General features: G+C 47.7%; 1 protein-coding gene across 1 annotated transcript in view; it reads right to left on the bottom strand.

Annotated features, from left to right (window-relative positions):
- Positions 1–27,761, bottom strand: part of LOC137504044 (alcohol dehydrogenase 1) — an 89,765-nt gene that overhangs the window by 17,313 nt on the left and 44,691 nt on the right. Inside the window, exons 5-7 of the mRNA XM_068231970.1 lie at positions 22,788–23,007; positions 15,334–15,594; positions 12,412–12,547 (exon numbers count right to left, since the gene is read on the bottom strand). Of these exons, the coding sequence (XP_068088071.1) occupies positions 12,412–12,547; positions 15,334–15,594; positions 22,788–23,007 (617 nt within the window). The remainder of the gene's footprint in view (positions 1–12,411; positions 12,548–15,333; positions 15,595–22,787; positions 23,008–27,761) is intronic.

The following is a 27,761-nucleotide window of genomic DNA, read 5'->3' as shown; positions in this document are numbered from 1 at the left end:
GCAGCAGGAGGAGGAATGGAGGAGGAGCAGTGTGAGTGTGGCAGCAGGTAGGCAGCGTGACATAATAGCCCTGGTACCTAGCGGTGATACCAGGGCTGTAAATAAACACAACAGGAGGTCCCAGACAGCGGTCGTGCAGCCCACATCGTGTCCAATACACAACTGGGACAACACAGTTTTCAACCCGGGCACCTCAGAAAAATTAAACCTTTTTTTTTTAATGTTTTTTTGGTTTTGGTTTTACAACCAATTACACAGATATAGCTATTATTTGACGTAATAGCTGGTTGCATAGTGGCAGCAGAAGGTAATTCTGTGTACCCTGGCAGTGGGAAACACAGACAGACAGCAGCAGCAGCAGGAGGAGGAATGGAGGAGGAGCAGTGTGAGTGTGGCAGCAGGTAGGCAGCGTGACATAATAGCCCTGGTACCTAGCGGTGATACCAGGGCTGTAAATAAACACAACAGGAGGTCCCAGACAGCGGTCGTGCAGCCCACATCGTGTCCAATACACAACTGGGACAACACAGTTTTCAACCCGGGCACCTCAGAAAAATTAAACCTTTTTTTTTTAATAGTTTTTTGGTTTTGGTTTTACAACCAATTACACAGATATAGCTATTATTTGACGTAATAGCTGGTGGCAGAGTGGCAGCAGAAGGTAATTCTGTGTACCCTGGCAGTGGGAAACACAGACAGACAGCAGCAGCAGCAGGAGGAGGAATGGAGGAGGAGCAGTGTGAGTGTGGCAGCAGGTAGGCAGCGTGACATAATAGCCCTGGTACCTAGCGGTGATACCAGGGCTGTAAATAAACACAACAGGAGGTCCCAGACAGCGGTCGTGCAGCCCACATCGTGTCCAATACACAACTGGGACAACACAGTTTTCAACCCGGGCACCTCAGAAAAATTAAACCTTTTTTTTTTTAATGGTTTTTTTAGTTTTGGTTTTACAACCAATATAGCTATTGTTTGACGTAATAGCTGGTGGCATAGTGGCAGCAGAAGGTAATTCTGTGTACCCTGGCAGTGGGAAACACAGACAGACAGCAGCAGCAGCAGGAGGAGGAATGGAGGAGGAGCAGTGTGAGTGTGGCAGCAGGTAGGCAGCGTGACATAATAGCCCTGGTACCTAGCGGTGATACCAGGGCTGTAAATAAACACAACAGGAGGTCCCAGACAGCGGTCGTGCAGCCCACATCGTGTCCAATACACAACTGGGACAACACAGTTTTCAACCCGGGCACCTCAGAAAAATTAAACCTTTTTTTTTTTAATGGTTTTTTGGTTTTGGTTTTACAACCAATTACACAGATATAGCTATTATTTGATGTAATAGCTGGTGGCAGAGTGGCAGCAGAAGGTAATTCTGTGTACCCTGGCTGTGGGAAACACAGACAGACAGCAGCAGCAGCAGGAGGAGGAATGGAGGAGGAGCAGTGTGAGTGTGGCAGCAGGTAGGCAGCGTGACATAATAGCCCTGGTACCTAGCGGTGATACCAGGGCTGTAAATAAACACAACAGGAGGTCCCAGACAGCGGTCGTGCAGCCCACATCGTGTCCAATACACAACTGGGACAACACAGTTTTCAACCCGGGCACCTCAGAAAAATTAAACCTTTTTTTTTTAAATGTTTTTTTTAGTTTTGGTTTTACAACCAATATAGCTATTGTTTGACGTAATAGCTGGTGGCATAGTGGCAGCAGAAGGTAATTCTGTGTACCCTGGCAGTGGGAAACACAGACAGACAGCAGCAGCAGCAGGAGGAGGAATGGAGGAGGAGCAGTGTGAGTGTGGCAGCAGGTAGGCAGCGTGACATAATAGCCCTGGTACCTAGCGGTGATACCAGGGCTGTAAATAAACACAACAGGAGGTCCCAGACAGCGGTCGTGCAGCCCACATCGTGTCCAATACACAACTGGGACAACACAGTTTTCAACCCGGGCACCTCAGAAAAATTAAACCTTTTTTTTTTTAATGGTTTTTTGGTTTTGGTTTTACAACCAATTACACAGATATAGCTATTATTTGACGTAATAGCTGGTGGCAGAGTGGCAGCAGAAGGTAATTCTGTGTACCCTGGCAGTGGGAAACACAGACAGACAGCAGCAGCAGCAGCAGGAGGAGGAATGGAGGAGGAGCAGTGTGAGTGTGGCAGCAGGTAGGCAGCGTGACATAATAGCCCTGGTACCTAGCGGTGATACCAGGGCTGTAAATAAACACAACAGGAGGTCCCAGACAGCGGTCGTGCAGCCCACATCGTGTCCAATACACAACTGGGACAACACAGTTTTCAACCCGGGCACCTCAGAAAAATTAAACCTTTTTTTTTTTTTAATGGTTTTTTTAGTTTTGGTTTTACAACCAATATAGCTATTGTTTGACGTAATAGCTGGTGGCATAGTGGCAGCAGAAGGTAATTCTGTGTACCCTGGCAGTGGGAAACACAGACAGACAGCAGAAGGGCAGTACACAGCAGCCCACTGTAGGTGTAAAATGTGTGGCTCCAGGCGACGTAATAGTCAAAGTGAACCAGGCTGGCTTAGTGAGCAGGAGCCAGGAGGTGGTAAAGGGTGGTAAGGCACATTAACGATGGTTCTAAGTTCCGGCAGCCAGTTCATGTCCCCCTCTCGCCGACAACAGGGGCCAGGAACTCGCCTTCCACCCACGCCTGGTTCATCTTGAGAAACGTCAGTCTGTCCACAGACTTGTGAGACAGACGTGAGCGTTTCTCGGTGACCACGCCACCAGCTGCACTGAAGCAGCGCTCGGACAGCACGCTGGAAGGGGGGCAGGACAGTACTTCCAGGGCGTACTGCGCCAGCTCGCTCCAGATCTCCAGGCGCTTGACCCAATACTCCATGGGATCAACAGGGGCATCGCTGTCAAGCCCGCTGTAGGACCCCATGTAGTCAGCCACCATGCGGGTCAGGCGCTGGCTGTGACCGGAGAAGGATGCTGCTGCATGCACCTCCTCTCTAGTCACTGCTGCCGGAGCCTCTACAGTCCTGTAGAGCTCGTGGCTGAGAGACAGCAGGTCTGTGGGGCGCTTGCTGCTGGATGCAGGCACCTGCTGCTGCCTCTGTGCTGGCTGCTGGACAGTGGGGGTGGAAGGCTGGGGGAAGGCTTCCTCCAAGCGCTCAACAAGGGCCTGCTGCAAGCTCCTTATTTGTTGCGCTGGGTCTCCTCCTGCAGGCGGCAGGAACTGGCTCAACTTCCCCTTGAGGCGTGGGTCCAACATCATGCTGATCCAGATGTCCTCCCTCTGCTTCATCTGGATCACCATGGGGTCCCTGCGCAGGCACCTCAGCATGTGCGCTGCCATTGGGAAGAGGCGGGCCACGTCTGCTGGCACATCGACGGCAGTGCTGCTGTCCTCATCCTCCTCCTCCTCCTCTGCCTCGTCAGCCTCATCCTCTCTCCACCCCCGCACCAACTCAGCTGCACTGTGCTGCTCCCCCTCATCAGCAGCAAGGTCAGGGACCTCCACCAAGTCCTCCTCCTCCTCCCCCTCAGAGGTGGACTGTGCAGCTGCTTGCCGCTCCTGCTGGTCCAAGGCTGCCGCTCCCTGTTCCAGCAAAGCATCGAGGGCCCTGTTCAGCAGACAAACCAGGGGCACCCACTCGCAGACCATAGCATGGTCCCTGCTCACCATGTTAGTGGCCTGCAGAAAGGGAGCCAGCACTAAGCACACCTGCTGCATGTGCCTCCAGTCATCATCGGGGACGATGGACGGGATGTTGCTGGTCTTGTCCCTTCTCTGAGCGGCGGAAACAGTGGCCAGGGCAAGGTACTGGTTGACAGCGTGCTTCTGTTCAACCAGACGCTCCAACATCGCCAGGGTGGAGTTCCAGCGAGTCGGAACGTCAAGGATCAGCCGATGGCGTGGCAGCTCCAGCTCCTTTTGCACGTCTTCCAGGCTCGCACAGGCTGCAGCCGAGCGCCGGAAGTGACGCACAACGTTCCTTGCCGTTTCCAGCAGTTCGCCCATCCCCTGGTAGGTGCGCAAGAACTTCTGCACCACCAGGTTCAGCACGTGGGCAAGACAGGGGATGTGGGTCAGGTTTCCCCTGTCTATTGCGGCAACCAGATTGGCCCCATTGTCGGCCACCACCTCTCCGACTCTGAGGCCTCTGGGGGTCAGCCAAATCCTCTCCTGCTCCTGGAGTTTGGCCAACACATGGGTTGCCGTCAGCTTGGTCTTCCCAAGGCTGACCAAGTGCAGCAGCGCTTGGCAGTGGCGGGCCTTCACGCTGCTGCTGAGGCGGGGGGTTTGGCCAGGTGTGCCAGAGGATGGCAGAGGATCGGAGGAACCTGCTGCAGTTCCCCTGACCCTGCGGGGTGGCACCACCCACTGTGTTGCTGCTGCTGCTGTGCCCACTGCTGCTCTCCCATCCTCACCCCCTTCCACCAAGCTGACCCAGTGGACAGTGAAGGACAGGTAGCGGCCTGTCCCGAAGCGGCTGCTCCAGGAGTCCATGGTGACGTGGACCCTTTCACCAACCGCGTGCTCCAGCCCTCGCTCCACATTGGCCATCACAAAGCGGTGCAGTGCAGGAATGGCCTTGCGGGAGAAAAAGTGTCTGCTGGGGAGCTGCCAGTCTGGGGCTGCGCAAGCAAGCAGCGCACGAATGTCGCTCCCCTCCTGCACGAGCGTGTACGGCAGGAGTTGGGAGCACATGGCCCGTGCCAGCAAGCCGTTCAGCTGCCGCACGCGACGGCTGCTGGGAGGCAGAGCCCTAACCACCCCCTGGAAGGACTCGCTCAAAAGGCTCTGGCGTGGCCTTTTGCTGGCACGGGAATCAGCAGACACAGCGGAGGAGGCCACTGAGGACTGGCTGCCAGAACAGGCCTCAGTGTCGGCGGGAGGAGTTGCATAGGGGGGAGGAGCAGTGCGTTTCCGCACTCCTGCTGGTGCTGCTGGAGGAGCAGGAGGGCGGGTGGCTGCTGTTGCTGCTGCTGCTGCTGCTGCTGAAGGCTGTGCAGTGATGGGTGTGGTGCCACTGCCAGCACCAGATGCCTTCAGCCTCTGGAACTCCTCATGCTGGTGGAAATGTTTTGCAGCAAGGTGGTTGATGAGCGAGCTGGTGCTGAACTTTAAGGGGTCTGCACCTCTGCTCAACTTCCGCTGACAGTGGTTGCAAGTGGCATACTTGCTGTACACAGTGGGCATGGTGAAATATCGCCAGATTGGTGACAGAAACATCCCCCTACGGCATGGAAGCGCTGCTGCCTGTCTCCCTGTGGTGGTTGGGGGGGGGGGCTTGGGTGCGGCTGGTGGTGGTACTGGCAGATGCTGCTGCTGCTGCTGCTGAGCCTGAGACACCAGCAGGAGTTGGGACCTGCCTACTGCTGCCAATGCTTGCAATGATGCGCCTCCTTGCAAGGCCCACAAGAGCATCCTCCTCCTCCTCCTCAGAGCTGCTGAGGACGACATCCCCTGGAGGTGGTGGCACCCAGTCTCTGTCTGTCACCGGGTCATCATCATCCTCCCCCTCCTGAAACATGTCCTGCTGGGATGATGACCCCCCAAACTCCTCTCCTGATGCATGGATGGGCTGCTTGACTGTCGCCACAGTCTTGCTGTCCAATCCCTCATCCCCCAAAGTGCCCATCAGCATCTCCTCCTCAAAATCGCCAACAACAGCAGACAATACCCTGATGGTGCCTGGGGTAAAAATACTGCTGAGTGACAGGTCGCCAACTTGTGACGGTGAACTGGCCTCCTCCCCAGACCCTGCTGGGCGGCTGCTGCGAACAGGGGTGGTGGTGGTGAGGGTGGAGGCCTCGGATGCAGAGCTGATGGCGGGCTGCTCATCCTCCGTCATGAGTTGCACCACAGTGTCTGCATGCTTTTCCTCAATGGGACGTTTCCGACCCGGCTGGAGGAAAATCGGAGCAGGTGCTACACGCTGCTGCTGCTGTGTCTCTGCAGCGTGAGTTGCAGATGCTCCTGCTGGGCGGCGCCCAAGGCGTCCACGGCCAGTGGCTATGGGAGGAATGTTAGCCACTGACGCTGCTGCTGCTGCGGAACTGTGCATGGTGGCGCGGCCGCGGCCTGCCACAATGCTGCTCCCTCTCCTCCTGATTCCCTTGCTGCCCTTCCCCTTGCCCAAACCGCGCTGGCTGCCACTTCCAGACATCTTCGATGTTTTGGGCGTATAGACAAAAGTTTTTTAAAAGGGCGGGTGAAAAGTGGGGTACTTTAATGGAGTGGGTTGGTGGGTGAGGTGACTGAGTGAGTGTCCCTAGTACAGTAAGTAAGTAGTAACAGTCAGGAAGTACAACTAGCAGTTACAATAATCAGTAGTAATCACAAGTAAATTTAGTGTGTGTACACTACAGACAGTGAGTGCACGCACGCGCAAACACGCGCAGGAGCTTGCCTATGAACAGTGACTGAGTGAGTGTCCCTAGTACAGTAAGTAAGTAGTAACAGTCAGTAAGTACAACTAACTAATTACAATAATCAATCAGTAATCAGAAGGAAATAGAGTGTGTGTAGTGTGTGTACACAGACAGTGAGTGCACACACGCAGGAGCTAGTAGCCTATGAACAGTGACTGAGTGTCCTAGACTCCTAGTACAGTAAGAGTAAGTAGTAACAGTAAGTACAACTAACTAATTACAATAAGCAATCAGTTATCAGAAGGAAATAGAGTGTGTGTAGTGTGTGTACACAGACAGTGAGTGCACACACGCAGGAGCTAGTAGCCTATGAACAGTGACTGAGTGTCCTAGACTCCTAGTACAGTAAGAGTAAGTAGTAACAGTAAGTACAACTAACTAATTACAATAATCAATCAGTTATCAGAAGGAAATAGAGTGTGTGTAGTGTGTGTACACAGACAGTGAGTGCACACACGCAGGAGCTAGTAGCCTATGAACAGTGACTGAGTGTCCTAGACTCCTAGTACAGTAAGAGTAAGTAGTAACAGTAAGTACAACTAACTAATTACAATAAGCAATCAGTTATCAGAAGGAAATAGTGTGTGTAGTGTGTGTACACAGACAGTGAGTGCACACACGCAGGAGCTAGTAGCCTATGAACAGTGACTGAGTGTCCTAGACTCCTAGTACAGTAAGAGTAAGTAGTAACAGTAAGTACAACTAACTAATTACAATAAGCAATCAGTTATCAGAAGGAAATAGAGTGTGTGTAGTGTGTGTACACAGACAGTGAGTGCACACACGCAGGAGCTAGTAGCCTATGAACAGTGACTGAGTGTCCTAGACTCCTAGTACAATAAGAGTAAGTAGTAACAGTAAGTACAACTAACTAATTACAATAATCAATCAGTTATCAGAAGGAAATAGAGTGTGTGTAGTGTGTGTACACAGACAGTGAGTGCACACACGCAGGAGCTAGTAGCCTATGAACAGTGACTGAGTGTCCTAGACTCCTAGTACAGTAAGAGTAAGTAGTAACAGTAAGTACAACTAACTAATTACAATAAGCAATCAGTTATCAGAAGGAAATAGAGTGTGTGTAGTGTGTGTACACAGACAGTGAGTGCACACACGCAGGAGCTAGTAGCCTATGAACAGTGACTGAGTGTCCTAGACTCCTAGTACAGTAAGAGTAAGTAGTAACAGTAAGTACAACTAACTAATTACAATAAGCAATCAGTTATCAGAAGGAAATAGAGTGTGTGTAGTGTGTGTACACAGACAGTGAGTGCACACACGCAGGAGCTAGTAGCCTATGAACAGTGACTGAGTGTCCTAGACTCCTAGTACAGTAAGTAGTAACAGTAAGTACAACTAACTAATTACAATAAGCAATCAGTTATCAGAAGGAAATAGAGTGTGTGTAGTGTGTACACACTACACAGACAGTGAGTGCACACACGCAGGAGCAGCTAGTAGCCTATGAACAGTGACAGTGAGTGTCCTAGTACAGTTACAGTATATAACTACAATACTAATACAATCAGTAGTAAAGGACAGCAGAAATACTGGTATAGATGAGAGAAATAAACAGAGGACAGGAGAGAACAGCTGCCCACACAGGCAGGCCCTGAGGCCTAAAGCTGTAAGCGTGCAGCAGCTGTCACAAAAGCTACTAACTAAAATACAATGGGCCTGATTCACAAAGCGGTGCTAACAGTTAGCACGCTGGTGAAAAGCCCTTTATCATGCCTAAACTCAGTTTAGGCATGATAAGTTTAGGTGTGATAAGTTTAGGTGTGATAAGTTTAGGCATGATAACTTTAGGTGTGATAAGTTTAGGCATGATAAGTTTGAGCGCCAACTACGTTAGCACCGCAGTGCACAGCTGATCAAAAGTTTTACGCTAGCAAAGTCTGGTGCACTTCGTATAAGGTTTAATGGCGCTGCTTTGCGTGCGGGACTTTGCAAGCGATCTAAACTTATCTAAACTTATCATGCCTAAACTTATCACACCTAAACTTATCACACCTAAACTTATCATGCCTAAACTGGCTTTTCACCAGCATGGTGCAATGGTTATCATGCCTAAAGTCTTTTAGGCATGCTAACTGGGTTAGCACCGCTTTGTGAATCGAGCCCAATGTCTAACTAACTAACAACAATATAGGTGTGTGTATAGGAGGTGTATGTGAGCAAAAACGCTAGGTAAATGACCACAATAGAGCTCTTGCTAAGCCAAAGCACAAAGGAGCAACTCTCTCTCTGTACAAGTCTCAGGCAAGCACGGAGGAACCTAACATGGCGGCCGCTATTTATAGGGTAGGGGCTGGCAAGGGTCCCCTCTCTGTGATTGGCTGCCGTCAGAGGGCCTGGGAGCCCTCTGATTGGCTCTAAGGACATCAATCTGGGCTATGACGCTATTCGAGCTCGGTACCGAGCTCGAATAGCGCCGGTTTGCTCGAATAGCTCGAATAGTGAATGGGCTATTCGAGTGTACTCGAATAGCCCATTCGAATAGCTACAGCTATTCGGAGCTCGAATACCGAGCTCGAATAGCTGAAAAAGAGCTCGAATATTCGAGCTACTCGAATATTCGAGCTCTGCTGAGCACCACTGCACACCCATACACACACACACACACACACACACACACACACACACACACACACACACATATATATATACACACACACACACACACACACACACACACACACACACACACACACACACACACACACACACATATATATATACACACACACACACACACATATATATATATATCTATATATATATATACACACACACACACACACACGCGCACACACACACACACATATATATATATATATATATATATATATATATATATATATATATATATATATATATTTATATATATATATACACACACACATATATATATATATACATACACACACACACACACACACACACACACACACACACGCGCACACACACACACACACACACACACACACTGGGAGCACAACCCATATTCAACACATTTCAAAACGATATTTATCGTTTTATGACTTTTATTTCAAAATGATATTTATAGTTTTATAGAAGTCATAAAACGATAAATATCGTTTTTAGTGTGGCGCCATTTTTAATGCAAATTAATGCGGCGCCATTTTTACACTGTAGGCTCTGGTGCCATTTTTAACGGATCCCAAATTTTACCCTTGTACTACATAGATTTGGTAAAATTGGATGAAAAAGATTGAACCATTATTGGCCACCTTGAGAAACACCTTCTGGCCTGATCTAAAGGGAAAGGATACCAATAATGGTAAATTTATGAACGTATTATTTGCACAGTTATTAGCTACAAACTGATGTTTATCTTGTTTTAAGTTATTTGCACTAATGTATACCTGTACATATAAATATGTTATGTGTTAAATATAACATAAGAAGAGTAGAGATGGCCCGAACCTCCGATTTTAGGTTCGCGAACCTACCGCGAAAGTTTGGTTCGCGCGAACTGAAATAGACTTTAATGGAGAGGCGAACTTCAAAATTTAGAAAAAATGATGCTGGCTAGTAAAATGATGAAAAAGATCTTTCAAGCACTCTAATACCTGGAGGGAGACATGCTTGAGTGGGATACACCTCAAAAGTCTCAATAAAAAATCTAGATTTGACGCAAACTACTGTTTTAAGATCAGAAATCACATTGAATGTTGAATTGCAGGCCTAAACTGCTTTACAACATCTTGCATGTGTATACATCTATCAGGAAGTGTATCTTCCCTCCTTCCCCTCCGGAGGAGGATCTTGTCTTCCAGGGATTTGTAGGATGTCAAACGCACGCTCACATACATTGGTCAGGAATCGAACCCAGGTCAACTGCTTGGAGGGCAGCTATGCTCACCACTATACCACCAACACTACAGGCTGAAGCCAGCCTAGCTGGCCTGGGAAGGATGAAAAGCTAGGTGGCCATGCAACCATTCCTGCTAACCTAAAGCTTACTTGTGTCTTACAACATATTGGCTTAATACTTTACCAAATCCAATGCTCCAATATGGGGAAGCTTCTCTGTTTGCGGTTTTTTTTTGTTTTTTTTTTAAGTGTGGTGTCACACTTCACTCATCTCTTCAACTACAAGAAAGGCCCGGGAGTAGTCTTAGCTACCGTAATATCTATGTTACGGCAGGGCCCTTACAGGGCTTTCTCTTACAGGGCTATGGAAACCGTTTTGCCCATGTGATAAAGCGAGGTGCAAAAATGAAATCATGCCTAGCAGAGATTGGTTTCGATCCATCAACCTTTGGGTTATGGGCCCAGCACACTTCTGCTGCACCACTCTGCAGGCTGCTTACATTTGTATACAATCTTCAAGTTTAAGAAGGGTACATTAGTTGAAATAGTTACACTACAATCTATGTTACAGCAAGGCCCTAATGACACTTTCTCTTAAGGGGCTATGGCCGCATTGGATTTGGTAAAGTCTTAAGGCAATGTGTTGTAAGACACAAGTAAGCTTTAGGTTAGCACGAATGGTTGCATGGCCATCTAGCTTTTCATCCTTCTCAGCCCAGCTAGACTGGCTTCAGCCTGTAGTGTTGGTGGTATAGTGCAGTTGACCTGGACTCGATTCCTGGCCAATCTATGTGAGCGTGCTTTTGACATCCTACAAATCCCTGGAAGACAAGATCCTCCTCCGGAGGAGGAGGAGGAGGGAGGCTGTTGTGGGGTGCTGTATAAGGAATAACAATCAGCCAGGAGCAAGCTAACAAGCCTAACTAAGCTTCCCCTAGCAGAGTCTGTCAGCAGCTGTCCCTTCACTAATTACTGTAGGCAGATGAGTGTGTAAAACAGCCAGAGAAACCTTGTCTTTTATAAGGGGGGGAGGGGGGGGCTCCAGGAGTGAGTGTAGTCTGATTGGCGACAATGTGCCTGCTGACTGTGATGTAGAGGGTCAAAGTTGACCGTAATGGAGCATTATGGGGGCGAACCGAACTTCCACAAAAGTTCGCCTTCGCCAGCGATCATGAACCACCCAAAGTTCACCTGGAATCGTTTGCGGGCAAACCGTTCGGCCTATCTCTAATTACAATGTTTAAATTGTGTACCTAGTACAATGTATGACTATAATATTTTATCTGGAAATAAAGGTGTATTTTTTCTGTTTAGGAATTTTAATACTATATCACTTATTACAGGAATTTATTTGCAAAATCAACAGTAATATACCCTCATGATATACATATGGAAAAAAGTCCCTATGGTAACTATTTTAGTGTTGTTTTTTTTCTATGATGTAATTTTTTTTTTTTTAATTATGGTGTAATTGGATGTATTTTTACTTTTTGGCCACAAGCTGATGCTACTGAAACTGTGTTAATAGAAACACAGAAATTCTGGTAGTTTTGACTGTGAGCTTGCATCTCATTGCTGCAAGCTCTGAGTAATCTCAGGCACAGTGAGAGGTTGGGAACAGCTGATTCTCATACCTCAATCACAGAAGGAGGGGATTGTGGTGGTGAAGCGAACAGAAATGGCGCTGTGATCGGGAATGCGGTGGTAAGTAAACAGTAAGAATATCTACACCCCTGATCCGCACGTGAATTCTACAGGGGTGTAAATATGCGTACCAAAGATCCTGAAGTAGTTAAAATACTAGACTTAATAGTGACATGGTACTTTGATATAATGTGTTCCAACAAGCCTTTTTCAGTTTGTTCTTTGGCTACATTTCTGAAACCTGCTCTGTATTGTAAGCACTTGGGTAGCTTAATACTCTGAATAGACTATTAGTGCTACAATGTACTCTGAACTATTCACGCTTTCAATGCAAAGCAGAGCTCAGGAATGTGGCCTCTGACTGAACTGAAAGTGTACTCACTGGAACACATTAGATTAACCTACAGGTACACTTTATTTATTTATTTATTGTATTTATAAAGCGCCAACATATTACACAGCGCTTTCACTTGTTTACTTGGTTTAAAAACACTGAAAATATCCTACACACGTATTACCTCCAAATACAGCTCCTGTCAAGGTGCGTCCAGTTAGAACTTCCAATGGATCTATAGTCAACTTAGCAGAAGAAGGAGCCAGGCCCACAATGACAGCTTTTCCACAGCCAAAGTGAGTAGATGAAAAAGCAGAGGTCTAACAAAGAAAGATAACAATGTTTAAGTTAACGCTACTACAAAATGGAAAACTGATGTAGAGATATCATATTATGCATGCAACAATGCCACAAAAAAATTAAATATATATATAATGCGATGTGATGTTTTAAAGCTTATATACAGTATGTATACAGTGTGTGTTTGTACATCTACTGCATGTGTTAAAATGGTCTGTATACATGAGTGTGTAGTCCCAATAACAAAGGAATAAAGAGTGGGCATAAACTGGTATGACATGAGTATATTCATGAATTAAGTTGAGTACATACTTGCAATGCCTGTTGCCCAGCAGGGATCGGGGCTTCATCCCTCTGGCAACACAAAGTGTCTTAAAGGGATACTGTAGGGGGGTCGGGGGAAAATCAGCTGAACTTACCCGGGGCTTCTAATGGTCCCCCGCAGACATCCTGTGCCCGCGCAGCCGCTCACCGATGCTCCGGCCCCGCCTCCGGTTCACTTCTGGAATTTCTGACTTTAAAGTCAGAAAACCACTGTGCCTGCGTTGCCGTGTCCTCGATCCCGCTGATGTCATCAAGAGCGCACAGCGCAGGCCCAGTATGGTCTGTGTCTGCGCAGTACACTCCTGGTGACATCAGCGGGAGCGAGGACACGGCAACGCAGGCGCAGTGGTTTTCTGACTTTAAAGTCAGAAATTCCAGAAGTGAACTGGAGGCGGGGCCGGAGCATCGGTGAGTGGCTGCGCGGGTACAGTATGTCTGCGGGGGACCATTAGAAGCCCCGGGTAAGTTCAGCTCATTTTCCCCCGACCCCCCTACAGTATCCCTTTAATTCTAAGGAAACGTGTTGTTTTGGTTTGTATTTTAAGGTTAAAATCTAAATTTAAACTTTTGACTGTCTCAGCTATATGAGGCAGTATTTGGTTATTTTAGATCCCATGCAGACAAATCTAAATTTTTTGAACTTTATCTACTCCCTGTACTCAGAAGTGTTTATTAACACTAGCAGCACAACTTAGTGAATCAAGCCCTTAATTTGTTAGCAGTGAGTTAAGCTGTGTGCATGTGATAGATGAAACTCAGCTGAGGCAGTCAATAATGACCGCCTCTGCTGAGAATCTAATGTGTGTACAGTGGCCCCTGATGCCACCCGATGCTTCAGCCAGTGATCAGCCTGGCAGATTGACTTGGCCGAATGCTGGCCAAAAGCATTGTTCTATGTACTTACCCCTGCCCACTACGTGATGTCACGTATGTGCCATTCCACCAGCCCTCCTTCTCCCACCCTGTAAAGAAATGCATCACCAGCCTGCAGGCTAGCAACACATCTGTACAGCCTTGGTCCTAAAATTTCACTTGAGGGATCAAGTCCTGATCTCTGCTGGGCAATATGTCTCGCATGTGTGTGCATGGCTTTACACTATGATTCGAATGCAGCATGACTGTAGAGAAACTATCATTAAAAGCCTAGATTCTAAACTATTAGAAAAAAGAGAACACAAGCTAGTTCTCACTCAGTAGGATTGGAACTGTACATATGCATGTCTATCTCATCGCTGTACCTGTCACTCCAATCACCTTTTTAAGTGAAGTGTTTCCTCTACTACTATACTTAACGGCTTTTTGTATCTCATTTTGTGCCTCCTTTTTGAGGGCACAAAGAAGGTCTTATCCTAAACAGGACACTCCTAGAATACAACAGTCTTATTTTGTACCATAAAGTTCAATATTTTACTGTCTCAGGTGGATAATGAAAGTTTTGAATGTTTTTCTGCTCTCACACAGACAAATCTTGAACTAAAGAACTCCCTGCCAGGGATGCTCAAATCGGAATTCAGGTGAAACCCAGATAGTTGCTTTTCGGATTTCACCCATATACATGTGCGGGCTGGGCAGGGGGGGTGGTCAAGCTTACCTGTCTGACGTCTTCTTCGTTCCGTCCCTCGGGGCCTCCCACAATGCGTTCCACGCGTGTCACGTGATTACAAACATTTCCTCCTTCAACCCAGAAGGAGGAAGTGTTTGTACTCAGGTGACCGCCACGTGGAACGCATCGTGGGAGGCGCCGAGGGACGGACCGAAGAAGACAGATAGGTAAGCTTGACTCGCCCGCACAGGTATCTGGGTGAAATCCGGATAGCAACTATCCGGTTTTTACCCGATTTTGGATTTGAGCATCCCTGCTCCCTGCACTCAGAATAGACTTAAAAAGAACCCCAGCCAAAGCTCAGGGGGAAAAGATCATACTTACCTTGGAAGAGGCAATCCCCTGGATCCTAATGAGGCTTCCCATGCTGTCCTCTGGTCTAATGCTGCCATTTGAGGACCTTCCAAAGATTATCAACAAAAGCTTGTTGGTAATCTGGCCGGGACACAGTCCTCTTCAAGCACAAATACGGCTGTACCTACTTGTGCCAAAAGAGAAGCATGGCCCTAATCAGCTGGAGGGTCCCCGGTAGGTCAGAGCAGCAGCCTATGGAGGATGGGAAGCCTATGGAGGATCTAGAGACTTCCATATGCTTAGGTAAGTGTGTGTTTCTTTGGCTGGGGTTCTCTTTAAGCACCAATGAATTGTTTTACATTTTAAAGGAGGTAAGACTGTGTGGCCAAAAACATAGTGTCTCTTTATTTTACATGCACTCTTGTATGGGTCTGATCCAGTTCCGAATCATGGATGAAGGAGAAGCTTACGTTTTCTGCTTTGGGAATCCTTTACTGAACACGTAGCCCAAGGATGTATGGCCAGGTAATCAAAGGCTATGCAAAACATTTTAATCCTGTAGTAATTCTAGAGTGAGTTACTTACCATTACTGATGTGTTTCCAATGACCTCAAAAGCATAATCCACTCCGTCATCTGTCATTTTAGCCAAGACCTCATGGATGGGAGCATCGTAGTCCTTTGGATTGATACATTCAGTGGCTCCACATTCTTTGGCTCTTGCAAATTTATCATTGTTTAGATCAATTCCAATAATCCTGGAGGCACCAGCAACTTTACATCCAATGACCACAGAGAGCCCAACACCTCCCAAACCAAACACTGCACATGTGGAGCCCGGCTTCACCTGGAAAAGAAAAAGCACTAATGATAGCTACAGCGTACAGGCATTAGTGTGGAGACTTACTTCCAGGGATACACAGCTTGTAGTAGTACGGTGGATGATGGAACAGCTTTATTTGAGGAATATGGAGAGAGATTAGAGAGATAAACCAAAAATAACTAGGTTCTTTTCACTTTCTTTGTCTCTCTTTTTCATTAATAGTTTACAGATGTAACTGTACTAGGTGCATCAACTAGAAGATGTTTCCGTGTTATTTTACCTTCCACAACAGTTTATAAGTTATTTTACAAAAGCCACATATTACAAGCGGCACATTACAGCTAAGTAAGCTGTTGCCAGTATACTGTATATATATCATACACAGTAAAAACAGTGCTAAAAGGGTGAACAAAACAGTCGGCTTATATTATGTTAGTTTACATATAGACCTTTTATTGTTAAGTTCCTCTTCAAGTTTCTATTAGAGTTGGGGCGAACGGTTCGCCGGCGAACGTGGTTCGCGCGAACTTAGGTCGTTTTGCGGAAGTTCGGTTCGCCCCATAATGCACCTGAGGGTCAACTTTGACCCTCTACATCACAGTCAGCAGGCCCAGTGTAGCCAATTAGGCTACACTAGCCCCTGGAGCCCCACCCCCCCCTTATATAAGGCAGGCAGCGGCGGCCATTACGGTCACTCGTGTGCTGCCTGCGTTAGTGAGAGTAGGGCGAGCTGCTGTCTGTCTCTAGAGAAAGATTAGTTAGGCTTAGCTTTTCCTGGCTGCATACCTGTTCTGTTCAGTGAGCCCTCAGCCCACTGCATACCTGTTCAGTGATCCTGCCAGTGCATACCTGTTCAGTGATCCTGCCAGTGCATACCTGTTCAGTGATCCTGCCACTGCATACCTGTTCAGTGATCTTGCCAGTGCATACCTGTTCAGTGATCCTGCCACTGCATACCTGTTCAGTGATCCTGCCAGTGCATACCTGTTCAGTGATCCTGCCACTGCATACCTGTTCAGTGATCCTGCCACTGCATACCTGTTCAGTGATCCTGCCACTGCATACCTGTTCAGTGATCCTGCCACTGTATACCTGTTCTGTGAACCCGCCACTGTATACCTGTTCTGTTCAGTGGACCCGCCACTGTATACCTGTTCTCTGAACTCGCCACTGTATACCTGTTCTGTTCAGTGGACCCGCCACTGTATACCTGTTCAGTGATCCTGCCACTGCATACCTGTTCAGTGATCCTGCCACTGTATACCTGTTCTGTGAACCCGCCACTGTATACCTGTTCTGTTCAGTGGACCCGCCACTGTATACCTGTTTAGTGAACACGCCACTGCATACCTGTTGTGTTCAGTGAACCTGCCACTGCATACCTGTTCTGTGAACCCGCCACTGTATACCTGTTCTGTTCAGTGGACCCGCCACTGTATACCTGTTCTGTTCAGTGGACCCGCCACTGTATACCTGTTCTGTGAACCCGCCACTGTATACCTGTTCTGTTCAGTGGACCCGCCACTGTATACCTGTTCAGTGATCCTGCCACTGTATACCTGTTCTGTGAACCCGCCACTGTATACCTGTTCTGTTCAGTGGACCCGCCACTGTATACCTGTTTAGTGAACACGCCACTGCATACCTGTTGTGTTCAGTGAACCTGCCACTGCATACCTGTTCTGTCAACCCGCCACTGTATACCTGTTCTGTTCAGTGGACCCGCCACTGTATACCTGTTCTGTGAACCCGCCACTGTATACCTGTTCTGTTCAGTGGACCCGCCACTGTATACCTGTTTAGTGAACACGCCACTGCATACCTGTTCTGTGAACCCGCCACTGTATACCTGTTCTGTTCAGTGGACCCGCCACTGTATACCTGTTTAGTGAACACGCCACTGTATACCTGTTGTGTTCAGTGAACCTGCCACTGCATACCTGTTCTGTGAACCCGCCACTGTATACCTGTTCTGTTCAGTGGACCCGCCACTGTATACCTGTTCTGTGAACCCCCCACTGTATACCTGTTCTGTTCAGTGGACCCGCCACTGTATACCTGTTTAGTGAACACGCCACTGCATACCTGTTCTGTGAACCCGCCACTGTATACCTGTTCTGTTCAGTGGACCCGCCACTGTATACCTGTTTAGTGAACACGCCACTGCATACCTGTTCTGTGAACCCGCCACTGTATACCTGTTTTGTTCAGTGGACCCGCCACTGTATACCTGTTTAGTGAACACGCCACTGCATACCTGTTCTGTTCAGTGGACCCGCCACTGTATACCTGTTCAGTGAACCCGCCACTGCATACCTGTTCTGTGAACCCGCCACTGTATACCTGTTCTGTTCAGTGGACCCGCCACTGTATACCTGTTCAGTGAACCCGCCACTGCATACCTGTTCTGTGAACCCGCCACTGTATACCTGTTCTGTTCAGTGGACCCGCCACTGTATACCTGTTTAGTGAACACGCCACTGCATACCTGTTGTGTTCAGTGAACCTGCCACTGCATACCTGTTCTGTGAACCCGCCACTGTATACCTGTTCTGTTCAGTGGACCCGCCACTGTATACCTGTTCAGTGAACCCGCCACTGCATACCTGTTCTGTTAACCCGCCACTGTATACCTGTTCTGTTCAGTGGACCCGCCACTGTATACCTGTTTAGTGAACACGCCACTGCATACCTGTTGTGTTCAGTGAACCTGCCACTGCATACCTGTTCTGTGAACCCGCCACTGTATACCTGTTCTGTTCAGTGGACCCACCACTGTATACCTGTTCAGTTAACCCGCCACTGTATACCTGTTCTGTTCAGTGAACCCGCCACTGTATACCTGTACTGTTCAGTGAACCCACCGCATCAGTGCGCATACCTGTGCAGTTAAGTGAACCCACCTACCTACGTGAGTGCCCGCAGTGTGATATACCACTCCGTGCATACCCGATATGGACAAAACAGGTAGAGGAAGAGGTAGTGCCAGAGGCAGAGGAAGGCCACCCGGCAGGTCTGCGCGAGGTCGTGTAAATGTAATTTCGTGTGGACCTGGCCCACAGTACAGTGCTCGGAAGAAGGCACGTCCCATCACGTCCCAAGATTGTCAGGACGTGGTTGAGTATTTAGCGACACAGAACACCTCATCTTGCTCAGCCACCAGCGCTACTACTAGCACCACTTCCGCTGCATTTGACACTTCGCAAGAATTATTTAGTGGTGGTGAAATCACTGATGCACAGCCATTGTTGTTACAGCCAGATGAATTTTCGCCAGCTCATATGTCTGCGTTACGCGGCAACACTATGGATGTAACGTGTAAGGAGGATGAAGGACCTACACGTTTGGATTTTTCTGAGGCAAGCGAAGCTGGGCAGGATGATTACGATGATGACGATGATAGGGATCCTCTGTATGTTCCCAATAGAGGAGATGAAGAGGGGGACAGTTCAGAGGGGGAGTCAGAGAGTAGTAGGAGGAGAGAAGTTCTTGAAAGAAGCTGGGGCAGCTCTTCATCAGAAACAGCTGGTGGCAGTGTCCGGCACCATGTATCGCCACCTATGTACAGCCAGCCAACTTGCCCTTCAGCATCAGCTGCTGAGGTCCCCATAGTGCCCACATCCCAGGGTGGCTCAGCGGTGTGGAAATTTTTTTATGTGTGTGCCTCAGATCGGACCAAAGCCATCTGTTCGCTCTGCCAACAAAAATTGAGCCGTGGAAAGGCCAACACTCACGTAGGGACAAGTGCCTTACGAAGGCACCTGCAGAAAAGGCACAAACAGCAATGGGATGGCCACCTGAGCAAAAGCAGCAGCAGCACACAAAAGAAAAGTCACCCTCCTTCTCCTCTTCCTCCTTCAGGTGCATCATCTGCTTATGCCGCTTTCTCCCTTGCACCTTCACAGGCACCCTCCTCCACTCCGCCTCTGCCCTTGAGCGGTTCCTGCTCCTCTGCCCACAGCAGCAGTCAGGTGTCCGTGAAGGAAATGTTTGAGCGGAAGAAGCCACTTTTGGCCAGTCACCCCCTTGCCTGGCGTCTGACAGCTGGCGTGGCGGAACTGTTAGCTCGCCAGCTGTTACCATACCGGCTGGTGGACTCTGAGGCCTTCCGTAAATTTGTGGCCATCGGAACACCGCAGTGGAAGATGCCAGGCCGCACTTATTTTTCGAGAAAGGCCATACCCCAACTGCACCGTGAAGTTGAGAGGCAAGTGGTGTCATCTCTTGCGAAGAGCGTTGGGTCAAGGGTACACCTGACCACAGATGCCTGGTCTGCCAAGCACGGGCAGGGCCGCTACATTACCTACACAGCCCTTTGGGGGAACCTGGTGGTGAACGATGGCAAGCAGGGCGCAGCGGACCAAATTGTGACACCTCCACGGCTTGCAGGCAGGCCTCCTGCCACCTCCTCTCCTCCTGCTACATGCTCTTCGCTGTCCTCCTCCTCCTTGGCTGAGTGGCAGTTCTCCTCTCCAGCTACACAGCCCCAGCTCCGCAGGGCCTATGCTGCATGCCAGGTACGATGGTGTCACGCCATCTTAGACATGGCTTGTCTCAAAGCGGAGAGTCACACTGGAGCAGCTCTCCTGGCTGCTCTTAAGAAACAGGTGGATGAGTGGCTGACCCCGCACCACCTGGAGATAGGCAACGTGGTGTGCGACAACGGCAGCAATCTGCTTGCCGCTTTGCATATGGGGAAGCTGACACACATACCCTGCATGGCACATGTCATGAATCTAGTTGTTCAAAGATTTGTGGCAAAGTACCCTGGCTTAGCGGATGTCCTGAAGCAGGCCAGGAAGTTCTGTGGGCATTTGAGGCGGTCTTACACAGCCATGGGACGATTTGCTGAAAGTCAGCGGAAAAACAACATGCCGGTGAGACGCCTCATTTGCGATAGCCCCACTCGCTGGAATTCGACCCTGCTCATGTTCTCCCGCCTGCTAGAACAGAAGAAAGCCGTCACCCAGTACCTCTACAACTGGAGTAGAACGAAACAGTCTGGGAAGATGGGGATGTTCTGGCCTGACAACTGGACACTGATGAAAAATGCATGCAGGCTCATGCGGCCGTTTGAGGAGGTGACCAACCTGGTGAGCCGCAGTGAGGGCACCATCAGCGACTTAATTCCCTACGCTTACTTCTTGGAGCGTGCTGTGCGTAGAGTGGCGGATGAAGCTGCGAATGAGCGTGACCAGGAACCGTTACGGCAGGAACAGGCATGGGACCAATTTTCATCAGACCCAGCTGTTTCCTCAACACCTGCGGCAGCACAGAGGGGGGAGGAGGAGGAAGAAGAGAGGTCGTGTGCAGAAGACGAGTCAGACTCAGAGGATGATGAGCAAGGTGTTTCTTTGGGGGAGGAGGAGGAGGAGGGGACGGCGGCAGGAGAACAACCGCAGCAGGCGTCGCAGGGGGCTTGTGCTGCTCAACCTTCCCGTGGTATTGTTCGCGGCTGGGGGGAGGAGGTTGACTTACGTCACGTCACTGAGGAAGAGCAAGAGGAGATGGAGGGTACTGGATCCGACTTTGTGCAGATGTCGTCTTTTATGCTGTCCTGCCTGTTGAGGGACCCCCGTATAAAAAACCTCAAGGGGAATGAGCTGTACTGGGTGGCCACACTACTAGACCCTCGGTACAGGCACAAAGTGGCGGACCTGTTACCAACTCACCGGAAGGTGGAAAGGATGCAGCACATGCAGAACCAGCTGTCAACTATGCTTTACAATGCCTTTAAGGGTGTTGTGACAGCACAACGCCAGCAAGGTACCACTGCCACTAATCCTCCTCCCGTGTCCACGCAGTCAAAGACAGGACGCTCCAGCGATCTCATGGTGATGTCGGACATGCGGACGTTCTTTAGTCCAACGCCTCGCCGTAGCCCTTCCGGATCCACCCTCCACCAACGCCTCGACCGGCAGGTAGCCGACTACCTGGCCTTAAGTGTGGATGTAGACACTGCTGTGAACAGCGATGAGGAACCCTTGAACTACTGGGTGCGCAGGCTTGACCTGTGGCCAGAGCTGTCCCAATTTGCCATCCAACTTCTCTCCTGCCCTGCCGCAAGCGTCCTCTCAGAAAGGACCTTCAGCGCAGCTGGAGGCATTGTCACAGAGAAGAGAAGTCGCCTAAGTCACAAAAGTGTTAAGTACCTCACCTTTATCAAAATGAATGAGGCATGGATCCCGGACGGCTGCTGCCTGCCCCAAGACTAAGTCAGTCCCCGCACACACAGCATCTCTGCCTGCACGCCGTGTGACTGGCTGCCTGGCCTGCCCCAAGAAGACTAAGTCGCTCCCAGTCCCTCCACACAGCATGTCTGCCTGCAGGCCGCTTCACTACCTTCTCCGCCACCACCAACAGGGTCCGGGACTCCAGGCGGATTGCTGAATTTTTTAGGCCGCTGTAATAATTTTTCGGGTGCGTGTACATGACTGCCTAATTTTTCTGGCTGCACTGCGGGCAGCTGCAACAACAAAAGAAAAGGCATGTACATGCGCCCATTCCCCTTCGTGATCATTACCTTGCCGTGGTGAAGGGGCTTGCGTATCACAATGAAGCAATGACCGGCGCCTAGATGAGTGTCTCGGGGGGCACACAAAAGATAATAAGGTCGTTGCTTCATTGTGGTCAGACCAAATTTGATCAGCTGGACAGTCACTGTTCTGTCATTCAGCTACATCAGCCAGGCCGACCATATGGGCTGTAAAGCCACCAAAACCTGCACTCTCGCCATGGTGCGCACCAGTCCAGCACGGCCGTCACTACACAAACAGCTGTTTGCGGTGCGTTACACGGTGAGTTTGGTGTGTCAGTGTGAAGCAGTACCTTAATTACACTACCTGATTGATGTATACACATGCAAGATGTTTTAAAGCACTTTAGGCCTGTCATTTAGCATTCAATGTGATTTCTGCCCTTAAAACGCTGCTTTGCGTCAAATCCAGATTTTTCCCGGGGACTTTTGGCATCTATCCCACTCCGCCATGCCCCCCTCCAGGTGTTAGACTCCTTGAAACATCTTTTCCATCACTTTTGTGGCCAGCATAATTTTTTTTTTTTTCAAAGTTCGCATCCCCATTGAAGTCTATTGCGGTTCGCGAACTTTAACGCGAACCGAACGTTCCGCGAAAGTTCGCGAACCCGGTTCGCGAACCTAAAATCGGAGGTTCGGACCCAACTCTAGTTTCTATCAGTAACATTTACTGTATACTCACTTTTCCAGTGTTCACAGCCGAGCCATATCCAGTGGAGAATCCACAGCCAATCAAACAAACTTTTTCCAGAGGAGCATCTGGGTGAATCTTAGCAACAGCAATATCATCCAGCACAGTGTATTCCGTGAAAGTACTGGTGCTAATAAAGTTGTGAATGGGCTTTCCCCGGCAAGTAAATCTGGTAGTTTTGTCCCGCATTACTCCATTATATTTACCAATGCTGGTGACAGAGAAATGGAGAAAAAAAAAAGAAGAATTTCACTGACTTTTGAATTAATACACCAATATCTCAGAAAAATTTAAACTTTTAAAATATGTACATATAAATGTATGTTTTTTCCCAGATATAAATGCACTATAAATTACTTTTGTCCTGTCTTGCTATCACTTACAGTAGGCAGTGAAAATGTGACAGGTTTGGACTAGTCCATGCCCTCATGGGGGAATAAGAAAAGCACTTACTCGACTGCAGTTGCTCAGTTAAACCACCAAAATAGTGTGAAAACAAGTAGGGAGGTTGCAGGGCCGGGCCGAGGCAGAGGCTGGAGAGGCTCCAGCCTCAGGGCGTAGTGTAGGAGGGGGGCGCACAATTCATTCCGTTGTCATTCCCAATTGTGTTTGAAGCAAAAAGAAATAGGACAAGGGGATACATGGCAGTGACTGCAAGTCAGATAACTAGAGATTAAGGTATTGGGGAGGTTGGGGGCCCTGGGGCACCTCTTAGTCTAATACCAATCAGTGTGTGACAGCTGGGGGGAGTAATGGAGGGGCACACTTTGGTGTCTCAGCCTTGGGTGCTGAAGGACCTTGTCCCAGCTCTGGGAGGTTGGCTAACATCTTTGGATAGATAGAAGTCGGGACTGTTACCTTGGGGGAACTACGGTAGCCTGTGTGACAGAGACAAGACCAGGAGCCAAATGGTCCAGTATCATAGGATATAATTAGCTCAGTATTACAGGAGTAATTATACTCATAAAGGTGGGTTACAAAACCTGCAACCACCAAATATCGCCTACAGGGGAAACACCATCTCCACTCAGTACTCCAGGTCCTGCTGGAACCGGTTGGTCACTCTCCTGGGGTCCTTGCTATCTGTGGATGGCACCACACCAGTGGGAAGGGCACCTCCGAAGGAGCAGGGACAAGGTCCTCCAGCACCCAAGGCTGAGGCACCAAAGTGCGCCCCTCCATCCCTCCCACCTCAGCTGTCACACACTGATTACTATTAGACTAAGAGGGCCACAGGGCCCACAACCTCCCCAACACCTTAATATCTAGTTATCTGGCTTGCAGTCACTGCCATGTATCCCCTTTTCTTATTTCTTTCTGCTTTATACACAATTAGGAATGACAGCTGAATGAATTGTGCGCCCCTCCTACACTGCGCCCTGAGGCTGGAGCCTCTCCAGCCTATGCCTTGGCCCGGCCCTGGGCGTAGTGGGCAATAAAGAAGAGTAGAGTATACTGTATGTTATAAAGACATAAATAAATGCATGAGGCCATTACAGTAACAGATTTAGTCATCATCCAATGGCATATGTATCATACCCTGCACAAATTAAGTGTAATTAAACCTTTGTATGCATTGTTAGTATTAGCTCTTTGAAATAAGTGGATGGAATCCATACGCTATGTAACCCTCTTAAACTTACTCTCAGGTGCAGGATATATGAAACTACGACTAAGGGCACACTTTAAGCCCGATACGTGTCAGTTTGATGCTGTGGTTGTCTATGTTTATTTGTGCGTTTTTGCAACAAATTTAACCGGCTTTTTACAAACTCATCTGAAGCGTGCGGACCCTTCCCTTGCTATTAACTGTTTGACATGGAGCAGAACAGAGAAGTAATTCTGCACTACAAATAAAATTGAGTAGCCTTGTAACAATAAGTGGCAATCTGATAACCAATCAGCATTTCTTTGTTGAGCTATTTGAACAATGCACAGTTAAAGGGAAAGAGGCACCCTGGTATGTATTAAATGGATAGAAAAACATTTAAAATCGAAAAGGTGAGATGGCTTACTTCAATAACAAAATACTTGTATGAATAAAGCATTTTATTTAGCATAGGCAACGCATTTCGTGGGTCTCAGCCCGCTTCCTCAGGCCAATCACAGTGCCAATTAGAAGAAAAAAACAATAGCAAAGGCAGCAGCCTAAGAGGAGCCTCCAGTTCCCTATGACAAAGGTACTTACTGAAAAAGCGATGTCAGGAACTCTGGTTATGCCCGCCTACAGTTCACGCAGTCTCAGGTGGACTTTGTTACTATCAAGCATTTCCTATGCTCTTGCTGGCTTCATGGGCCAGATTCATGGACTACATTTGCTGCTGATTTGTGATAGCTCAATTTACTTTTGTGAACTTGTTTACTGATGATGTATACTTTGTATTTTCCTTCTGTGCTCATATATAAAGTGAATGAAGTCAATTGACTGTACAACTTTATACTTGTCTGGAAGAAAAAGGAGTGCTCTATCGTGCATTACCAAGGGATAGGTTTAATCGCACTTAAAAGATATACTCACAAAATGTAAGTAATCAGTTTGCTTGTCAGCGGTACAGTCCACCGCTACTCTCTCAGGCAGATAGGCAATAACGCGCTGTGGCCAGCAGCGCGTTCCCTGAACTTCGGGATAGCCGTCTCGCTGTGAGGGTGGGCGTGGCTGTGGGTTAGCGTGCGTATGACGTCATTACGCGTTTCGGCGCTCTGCGCCTTCGTCAGATGACGTTCATACGCACTGCACGCTAGCTTTGTACGCTCCTGCAGTCGTAGTCATGGCTACAGGAGCCAGGATAGACTTTTTAAAAAAAAAACTTTATTGGAAACAAACACTTAGACGCACTACATGTTAAGTAGGTGCGCTGTGCACAGGATGCATGATGCATCCAGATATTATAGATGCAAACCAGGAAAACTTGATGCACTGGCACACAGCGCGCTATACAAAAATACAAGGAGGTCTAATGTTACAACCTGTTGTCAACTCTTCGCAATAATTATTAATACATGTTAGAAACCTTGCATCAATAAAAAACACAAACAGATTTCGTCAAGTAATGAAAAACTTAGAGACCTCATAAATTCATCTATTCAAAGTTTTCCATGAATATATGTGAACTACGCATACTTCATATCAAATTCATTAGTTATACAACTCAATCATAGAAATTGATGATAAAAATTAATATACCTTAATAGAATTAAAACGCAACAATCCTATATAGTAATAAATACACTAATTATAAGACCAATTGGAATTATATAGAAAGGTTATTATTATAAAAAAAACTATTGGAAAACAATTTTCTAAAAAAAGTAGAAAAGGATGTATGAGAAAAACAGGGACTTCTGTAATTTTGTTATTAGCAAAAAAGGAGGGCTCTCATAGTGACAGGAATAAAATGAGAAAAGCCTGTTAAAAATACAAGATGAAGGATAAAAAATGTGTGGTGGGTGGTGGTGATATTAATAAAAAGACTCCCAGATAGGAACCTCTGATCACAATTGTATCTCAGAAAGAGAAAAGGGCAGAAAATTATTATGCACTCATGGGGCGAGAAGTGAACTACACTTTATCAAAAATAAGGGGGTGGTGGGAAATCATATATGCGACCTACTATGGACCATTCTAACTTATTCAATACTCACCACCCTCATCTAGTGTGGATTCCTGCTAAGGGGTATGGGGCGGCTGTGAAGAGAGAAGGAAACCCATTATTATATTATCACACTTAGCTATTTCATGCTAAAAATATTAATACAAAGTTATAAATATGTAGAGACCTCCAAGCCCTCATTCAGCCCATTTGGTTTTAGAGCATTTAACTTAAAAATCCAAAAAGTCTCTCTTTCACATAATTTCCTGAGCTTCTCCTTTTTTTTTTGGATGGTTCGCCCTCCTCTGTTTCCTCGTCTGTGTCTTCTAGACCTCTTTTCCTCAGTGTTCCCTGGACCAGGGAGGGCTCCATCTCCAAAAAACGGTCTTGCCCTGGATCTCTTATTCCTCCTTCAGGGTTTGTACTAATAAGTATAGGTCCTATATTAGAACTATTAGTGTCAGGTTTGTGGGGGTGGGGTTCCTCGTATACAAATTCTTTGGGAAGTCTAGTTTCTCCAGAGGGGGACCTTAATGGTTTAGACCTGTAGGATTCAGAGTATTTAGGAATGGTTCCTTCTTTTTCACCTCTCATTCTTTCTCTATATCTATCTAAATATCCTGATGCCGTGAATTTATCTCTCCTGGGGTTGTCATAACCAGTTTTTTTGAGGGGACGGATGAGGGGTGGGGGATTGAGAGCTTTAAGAAAGATTAGAGAGAAACCTAAAAGCATGTTCCCCTCAGTGGTAGGAAATTTTAGATGTCATGTAAAAAGATGCGGCTGTTGCCCGTTTATTCAACACAGAACAACAGAGGTGCTCAATGGCAACCAGTGTGTAAGTAAGATTAAGGAATTTATCACATGTGGGAGTGACTATGTGGTCTACCTGCTGACTTGTCTGCCCTAGAAAATATGTAGGCAGAACCACTCGACCACTTAGGATCTGGGGGGAGGCGGGAGGATAAAGTCTCAATATGTAGACAAGATAAGGTAAAAAGACAGTGGGAGCCTAACATTATGGGGGGTGGAGAGGGGGGTGGAGACAGTGTAAAGATTAAGGAGGTTGGTAAAACTTCAAGTAGCCCATTTTGTGTAAACAAAATTGGTAAATGTGTTGGTAAAAATATAAAGTGCATGGTAACCAATGCTCGGAGCCTTGCAAATAAAATAGACGAACTAGAGTTCATTCTGAATGACAAAGGCTATGACATTGTGGGAATAACCGAGACATGGATGGATGAAAGCCATGACTGGATAGCTAATTTAAAAGGATACAATGTGTTTAGGAGGGATAGAACAGGGAAAAAAGGTGGAGGGGTTTGTCTCTTTGTTAAGAATTCTTTTACAGCTGTCCTCAACGATGAGATGGAGG

Source organism: Hyperolius riggenbachi, chromosome 1 (assembly GCF_040937935.1).
Source record: "Hyperolius riggenbachi isolate aHypRig1 chromosome 1, aHypRig1.pri, whole genome shotgun sequence".
Classification (NCBI taxonomy): domain Eukaryota; kingdom Metazoa; phylum Chordata; class Amphibia; order Anura; family Hyperoliidae; genus Hyperolius; species Hyperolius riggenbachi.
The sequence above is the reverse complement of the archived record's forward strand: the minus strand, read 5'-3'. Positions and strand labels throughout refer to the sequence as shown.